This window comes from Frankliniella occidentalis, unplaced genomic scaffold, assembly GCF_000697945.3.
Source record: "Frankliniella occidentalis isolate FOCC.00 unplaced genomic scaffold, Focc_3.1 Scaffold402, whole genome shotgun sequence".
NCBI lineage: Eukaryota > Metazoa > Arthropoda > Insecta > Thysanoptera > Thripidae > Frankliniella > Frankliniella occidentalis.
Genome location: NW_026267524.1, coordinates 69,311 through 76,834, shown reverse-complemented (window position 1 = coordinate 76,834; position 7,524 = coordinate 69,311). Strand labels below are relative to the sequence as shown.

The following is a 7,524-nucleotide window of genomic DNA, read 5'->3' as shown; positions in this document are numbered from 1 at the left end:
AAGAAGAAGAAGAAGAAGAAGAAGAAGAAGAAGAAGAAGAAGAAGAAGAAGAAGAAGAAGAAGACGACGACGACGACGACGACGACATCTACCCCCTTTCCGTTTCCGGATCACCTGAAACCGGAGCACGAGTGTTACTGCTCATCTCCTATCTCCCATCCTAAACGCCTGTGCAGAGGCCTGCGGCACCAGCCCCCGTGCACTCCGTGTACACTGCGTTTCTCTCTATATATAGCCAGTTGGTCCCACCTGACACTCGTTTGCAGGATCACTGGTCGGTAATGCAGACCACTTTTCCTTTTCGCCTGCTAGGCTCAGCTTATCACCTGCACGCTTCAACGATCCGGGCTCAGGAGTGCAAACGGCGAGCAGCACAAGTCATAGCCAACATAGTTTATTTATCACGTCCTGGAGATCTACATGATCACATTAGATGATGGTCTGATGTCGTTTCGTTTTACAAATTATAAAAGTGTGTGTAGCAGGTGTAGGATGTTAAATTAATTTAATTTAAATAAATAATGAATAATTTACAAGATAGCGTGGGGTGGGGAGGTCAGTGCCGTGAGCCGAGTGACCTGCTATTGGTAGATAAGCTTGTCTAGGAGCGGAATCGGTGGAAGTTGCCTCCGCACTACGATCGGCTTTGAGCTCCACTCGCCGCTCGACCTCCTGTTGTCTACTGCCTCCTCTCGCCGGTAATACTGCGCCTCGGGCGCCAGACTGTTTGACACGTCCTCGTACTGCACGGGCATTGACGACAGGCCATACTGTTGCTGCTGCTCGACGGGTGCGTACACCTGGCCCACCCCCCTATCTAGGCGTTGTTGCTGTTGCTGTCGCTGCTGCTGCTGTTCCTGAAGGTGATACTGCTGTTGTTGAAGGCGCTTCTGTTGCAGCTGCTGTTGCTCCTGAAGGTATTGTTGCTGTTGTTGTTGCTGCTGCTGTTGTTGTTGTTGTTGCTGCTGCTGCTGCTGCGCCACGTACTCCATTTCCATCTCAGATGCGTAACGACGCGGGGCGCTGGCAGGACGCAGTCTCTGCTCCTGGACCGGTGCTCTACGGCCATCCTGGAGTGACTGGACGGCCCACTGCAGTGGTGGCAGCTGCTCGAGTTGCTGCTGCTGCCGCCTGAAGACTTCCACAGCTGAGGCTTGAGGAACAGTGCTGTGCAAAAGAGCGAAAACATGTGAGGTGAGAGGTAAGGGTGTGCCTTAGGAGCGTCCAGAAACTGCGTCTATTTTCTCAGACTCATTTAGAAAAACACAGGAGCAGGCGCCTGCTAGACTAAGGGTAGGCCACCCTGCAGTACACGCATGCACTGCAGGAACGATGTTGCCTATCTACCAGGCGCGAAGAGAGCTGGCTAAGGCTGAATCTGGCAGAGTCGGGAATGGTCTTAAAGGCAAAAGACGGACGTTCTTTCTGGATGATCCGAAAGCTACTCCTCCAAAAAACCAGTCCAACGCGGTGGTTAAAAGTAAACATATAGTTTCGCGCACTAACTTCTACATTCATGACACATGCGACTCGTTTGCTGGATTCAGATCCAGATCTTATCTTACCCTCCCAGCAGACGATCGGACGTCGACCATTCTGGCCGTCGAGGCCTGCCCGTCGACGTTGTCGTCGTCGTTGTCGTCGTCCTCGGGAAATTCTCGCTTTTCCTCAGGCTGTTCTCGATGCGCACGCGGTAGCCCAGCGCGTCCGCCACGTACGAGACGACGCGCACGTTGCCGTCGGGCTCCACCAGGCCGTAGCTGCCCACCACCGTGCCGTTGGCGAAGCGCTCCTCCTGCCGGAACTGCGTGTTGCCGGAGGAGGGGTCCTCGATCTCGTACCCGAAGCTGTATGTCCCCGGCCCCTGCAAATATTTTGAAAATTAAAAACTAAGAAAAAAAAGAGGAACGAAAAATGAATTATTTACTGCTAATGTATTCGAAAAAGTAAACGTCATGATTAATTCCTCAAAACTCCTGTTCCCAAATGCACGATTTTTGAGCTAACAGCGATGATCCCAAGCAGGTTATCGAGATCAAGAGAACAATACAGTGACCATGTAGGGCAGCCTTCGGGCTGAAATGTCGGAGCAATTTGAAACACTCACGCGCACGCACGCGCACACACGCACAGACATGCGTCTGTGGCTTGTGTCCCCAGTCCCCAAAGGAGATGATGATAATCACACATATAGCCCCCCAATTAACCCGAGTATATGTCAAGGTCACGGGGGTCGGACATCAATGCCTACGAGGCTTTGCCCGTGCTTACATCGGTATCCCGTTCATCGTAGGCGTTCCAGTCCACGACGCTGAGCCTGGCCTGGGGCCCCTGAGGGGCGGCTGCGGAAGTGAGGGGGCTCCCTCCCCGGCCTCCGGGAGGGCCGGCCGGAACTGAACCCGCGACGGCCCGGGGAGTAAGCAGGGTCGCCCCCGGAGTCACCGCGAAGCACGCCGCCAACACCACCTGCGGGAGGAGTTCATCGGTTAAAAAGCTGTGCCAGGGTCGGACAAACAAAAATAACTTGCAAGCGTTACACTGTAAATACGAATGAGGTCGGGGCAAATTAGCCTATGTGCACTACAAGTAAAGGAGTGACCTTTTTCGCTCCCAGGAGAGCGATATCAGTGAAGCGAATTTGACGACTCTTGGGAGAGCGATATTAATTACATCGCTCGTTTGCAATAACTTTTCGCGACAGTTTTGGTTACGAATAAGACTAATTTTGAGTCATTTTCGCAAACGTCGATCGTGTAGGGTCGTTTCTGCGACATTTTCTGTTACGAAGAAGACTCATGTTGAGTCATTTCGCAAAAATCGCTCTAACAGAGCGATGACGCCTATACATCGCTCTATTCGGGAAAGAAAGGTCACTCTTCGTTTTACGGTGTGGTACATACATTGTGTTATAAATTGCTGGGATTTTTTGTAAAAGAAATCACCAGGTGAAACTTAACAGGCAGGTTATTTTATGGTTATAAGACACGGACGGACACAGGCGAAATACACTGTGAAAAAAATACACTGTGTATTTACAACCTCATCTGTGCACGCAAGTAACAACTTTACTTGTAAATAAAATTTTACGCCAGGGGTGTAAATTGATGGCGTGAGTTGTAATGATTGCTTGGACGCAGTATCCGCAGGTGCCTCGATCTCGATTTCATGTTTTTGATGTTAAGCCGCCACAGTAGCTCTCAAGTCCAATCTTCTCAATCAGGATAATCGAACAGACAGACAGACAGACAGACAGACAGACAGACAGACAGACAGACAGACAGACAGACAGACAGACAGACAGACAGACAGACAGACAGACAGAAGACAGACAGACAGACAGACAGACAGACAGACAGACAGACAGACAGACAGACAGACAGACAGACAGACAGACAGACAGACAGACAGACAGAGACGATCAGGGACAGAGACGGACAGAGAGAAGTCGACTGTAAAGATATTGTAACATATACTTGTGCAAACACGGCGGGGCGTCGGCGGATTATAATTGGGCGCAGGAAGCGACAGACGCTTAAAATTAGCCGCGGCAATATCAATAAGACGAGGCGGGGCCTGGCCTGGTGGCTCCGCTCCAACCCCCACACTCACACCCCTCCTCCTCGGCGCGGGCGTGAAAGACAAAGTGTGGTCTCGTAAAATAAAAATCCCGCGAGCCGCGCACACACATGTGCGTGTGTATATGCGCACATATTGTATCGCGGGTCGTTATTTTTTGCCGGACGAGGAGGAGTCTTCGTACTGTTAGGTGCGCCCCTTCGGCTCTGTTGGACTCCAGCAGCCACCCACCCGGTCCTCTCCACAGCGGGGAAGGCGTCGGGGGTCATCACCTCCCTGCGGCATGATTAGCGTGATGGCTCCCGCGATCAGCGGGCGGCGGGGGCGTGGCGGGGCGGGGGACGGGCTATGGGCGCGAGAGATCTTCACGTTGTATTTGCAATTCGAATGTTGGCGCGCCCTGGCATAGGCTGATCCAGTGCAGCAGCAGCTGATCGGGAACGGCCTCACTCTCTAGGTCGCTGCCCACCTTCCCCCCGCGAGCTTCCACTTCTGGTGGTTGCACTTGGCACCGCGCTGGCCCGACCGGCGTGCGCGTCTCTATTTGCACACCGTTGCAGCTCGCGCAGGGGCCCGTGTATTGCTGCCGAAGTGTCCCCGCGGCCGGGTCCCGTTGCGCGGTCTGACTGGTAGTGTGTGGGTGGCATACGGCTTTTCTTTTACGTCTTTCGACAGTCATTTGCTATGTCCACGCCGCGCGGCAAGCGTCTCTTCCTCCGCGCGAAACGTATTCAGACCGCAGTATATGAAATATGCAATAGTGTTTTCGGACTCGGCGACCCGCCCAAGAGGGCCCCTCCCTCTGAAACACCGATTAGATTGTCTTTTTGGGAGGACACGACATGCGATACACATCATAATTACATCAAAGACCACGCCGAATGGCGGGCGGGCCGCGCTCGGCGGCGGCCACTGACCTGCCCGCGCGCCGCCCGCATCGCAGCGCAGCGCGGCGCTCATCCCTTCGCTCCCGATCTTCTTTGCAAGCACTATTATTTTTGCAGAGCTTCCAATCGGACGGGAGCGGCAATAAGTCCGACCCGATGAGCATCGCCGACCCTCCCGCCTCTCTTCCTCCCGCCTCCTCCTCCTCTCTCTACTACTCCCCGGCGACGACAAATAAGGAACTCGTTTGGATGAGATGGAAACGCGAGCCCTGCTGTGGGAACCTCATTGTTCAACGCGGCTAGAATGTCGCTGTTTTAGCTTCAGCTTTAGCGCGATCAAGCAGCCCCGCCCGCGCCCGCGCCCGCACTCACCGCGCGCGCCACGTTTACTCGCCAATAAAAGTTGTCGATCCCTTGGAAATGGTCGGGTAAAGTGGCCGTAAATGTGGAGGCTGCGCCTTGCCCGCTGATCGAGGACCTGACGCCCGGCCCCGCCAGCCCCGCCCCGCCCCAACCCGCTCTGCTAAGTCCCGCGACGGGTGCCTACGACACCCTCGACGAGGACGAGGACGGAAGATAGCAGTCGCACACCCCTTGTCAAGGGCACCCCCTTCCCCCCCGGCAGTTCTTCCGTCTCACCGCCGTCACGGCCGGGGCGCGGCGCAGCGGCGGCGCTTGTGTAACGCAGAGATTGACATTCACTCGTAGGGTTTCCAAACACACACACACTCGGGGACTAGGCGACCATCCTTTCCCCGGTGATCCCCCGCTGACTACGCCGCCGCGCCCACACCACTGCCGGCCCGCGGCCCGGCCGGCCACTGCCTGGCCGCGGGTTGGACTCGGGCAGCGCCGAATCCGGGAATGGATGAGCTAGGCTCGGCAAATTAAGCAGCGAGAGAGGTTATTGAACGGAACGGAACTCTGTTTCACGCAAATCTTTCTACCGAAGATTTATGTGTCGTTCTCGACTACTACACCGTCACGTGTTCGAGTAGAACGATTTGGTGGGGTAGCAACTGCTTATTTTCGACCCATCGACAACCTACAACGCAACGTCAACAAAGTTCGTTTAGTACTTGCACCTCTGCTCCCTAATAAAAGGGGAAGGAGCCGAAAGACAAGAACAATTTTGTATCTAGCGAGGATGCATTCTTCAAGCACATCTCATCTCATCTCAAATAGATGCACATTTGTCTCGAAACTAGGCACAAAAAGGTAATTCGCACTAGTCCAACAAAAGAATATTTCTAAAAAGTGTGAGGACCAAAACAGGAAAACATGAAAATGTACACTGATGTGTTCAACTGGCGTGCACGAGCACGTGCTGAACACTATGTTTCGCTTTTTTAAGTGTTTGACCAGATATTTGAATACTTCGAAGTGTTCAACAATAAATTTGAACACTTTAATGTGTCCAAAGCTTCATAGACAACCCTGATATTGAACACTTTTAAGTGTTCAACCTTACTGTTAAACACTTTACAATATTCAAATACCCAGTCTAACACTTCAAGGTGTGCAACATAGTGTTTAGCACGTGCATGTGCAGGCAACTTGAACACTTTCGAGAACACTTTATTTATCAGTGTACTTTTAAAAAGCCCACCGCATCCGATGAAGGCCCGTACACAAATGATTCCGTGATTTTTAGAGGTTAACACTCTTCATAGTGTTCTGCTTGGCCCCATACGTGTGCCCACATTATTCAAAAACATGCTCGTCATTAGAATTCAATTTTGAGAACACAATTTTGGTTTGGAGTGTATCGAGTGTACCCAACCAGATAAATATGTTTCCCACGAGGGAAACCTATCTGGTCTCCTAACATTTACGATTGGCTCCCAAAAATATTGCAACCCTGTTAAGCCTTTGCAGTCCTACATGAAAAGTAACCCAGCCCTTGGAAGCTGTCAGTGAGTGTCAGTTAAGTTCTGGGAGCAGACGAGACGCATCGAGGTTGCGTGGCGCAGTTCCCGTCTCGGCGGGTGTGTGGTGTGTGGGGAGGGTGGTTGCCGTACTAACCGTCCAGCCGCTGGTTGAGGCCATGGCGGGAGGGGCTGCTGCTGCCTGGGTCTAGGTCAGGGTCGGGGTCGGAGAGGGGTCGGCGCCGAGCCGCGCAGCACACCGTGGACCCGCGAGCTGCTCTCCCAACGCGAGTGGCGTGCCGCTGCGTGCCGCCCAACTAAGACTGGCACTCGGAAAATTGTTGCGAATGGATGAGAGACCAAACAGCGCCTCCACCGGCGTCCCTTGTTGCCGCCGCCGGTGCTGCTGCAGCAGCGGCAGCGGGCGCGGCGGCCGCCGGGACACAGCCCGGGCGCCACTGCCGCTGCCCACGCCGCCGACGCTGCGGCCCGCGGCCCGCTCGTGGGTGCGCCCCAGTTCGTCTAAGCTGTATTCATCTAAACCAGTCATTTCTCTTCTAAGGTGAAAACTTTCCGTTTTCATCTAAGCGGTCACTTTTCATCAAACCTTTTTTCTTCTAAACTGACTGCCGTCACTTCTCATCTAAGCTTTTTTCTTCTAATCGTTTTTCATCTAGGCTCTGCCTGCCTCTCTTCGGGTGGGGAAGGGCGCAGGGGGGGGGGGCGCTTTGATGTTCATGTGGACAGCCTACCCACCAGGCGCTATACTTAGGTTACAATAGGTTAGCGTAACTGTGAATAGATCAAGTTAGGTTTTGGAAAAGTTAGGCTCAGATTGGCCGAACGCAATCCCTGAACCCTCAAACCTAACTCTACTGACCTATTTTCACTAACCCAACCTATCGTTCGTCGACATTTTAGGTAAGCTGATGGGATCACGCATTTTGAAATTCGGGTTAGAATCATGAACGTTTGGACACATGCTCTTATGATAGCCAGCAGCAGATTCCGCCTAGTGGCAACTTCCGCAGGTGTTCTAGAAACCTAATATCGCTACTAGAACAATCTCGCAACACCATGTACGGAGTGCCCACTAGCTTGTGCAAAATGTCACCAACGCATTGCAGAACTCCTGCTGCCTAACAATTTTTTTGTTGTATTTTTTTACGGTCTCGGTTTCAGTTGGTTTACCG

General features: G+C 52.9%; 1 protein-coding gene across 1 annotated transcript; it reads right to left on the bottom strand.

Moving 5' to 3' along the window:
- Positions 1 to 378: 378 nt before the first annotated feature.
- On the bottom strand, positions 379 to 7,219 carry LOC113212556 (putative uncharacterized protein DDB_G0271606). Its single transcript, XM_026431302.2, has 4 exons — positions 6,489 to 7,219; positions 2,272 to 2,466; positions 1,566 to 1,864; positions 379 to 1,167 (listed from the first exon to the last, which is right to left on the bottom strand). Exons 1-4 carry the CDS (start codon positions 6,510 to 6,512, stop codon positions 582 to 584), a joined length of 1,104 nt encoding a protein of 367 aa, XP_026287087.1. The 5' UTR covers positions 6,513 to 7,219; the 3' UTR covers positions 379 to 581.
- Positions 7,220 to 7,524: the final 305 nt, after the last annotated feature.

Excerpts from the sequence above, each read along its gene's own strand:
- LOC113212556 (XM_026431302.2), bottom strand. The coding sequence starts at position 6,512 with ATGGCCTCAACCAGCGGCTGGACG. Across the intron at positions 1,865-2,271 it reads ACGATGAACGGGATACCGAT|GGGCCGGGGACATACAGCTT; the intron begins GTAAGCACGGGC and ends AAATATTTGCAG. Across the intron at positions 1,168-1,565 it reads TCCGATCGTCTGCTGGGAGG|CACTGTTCCTCAAGCCTCAG; the intron begins GTAAGATAAGAT and ends TCTTTTGCACAG.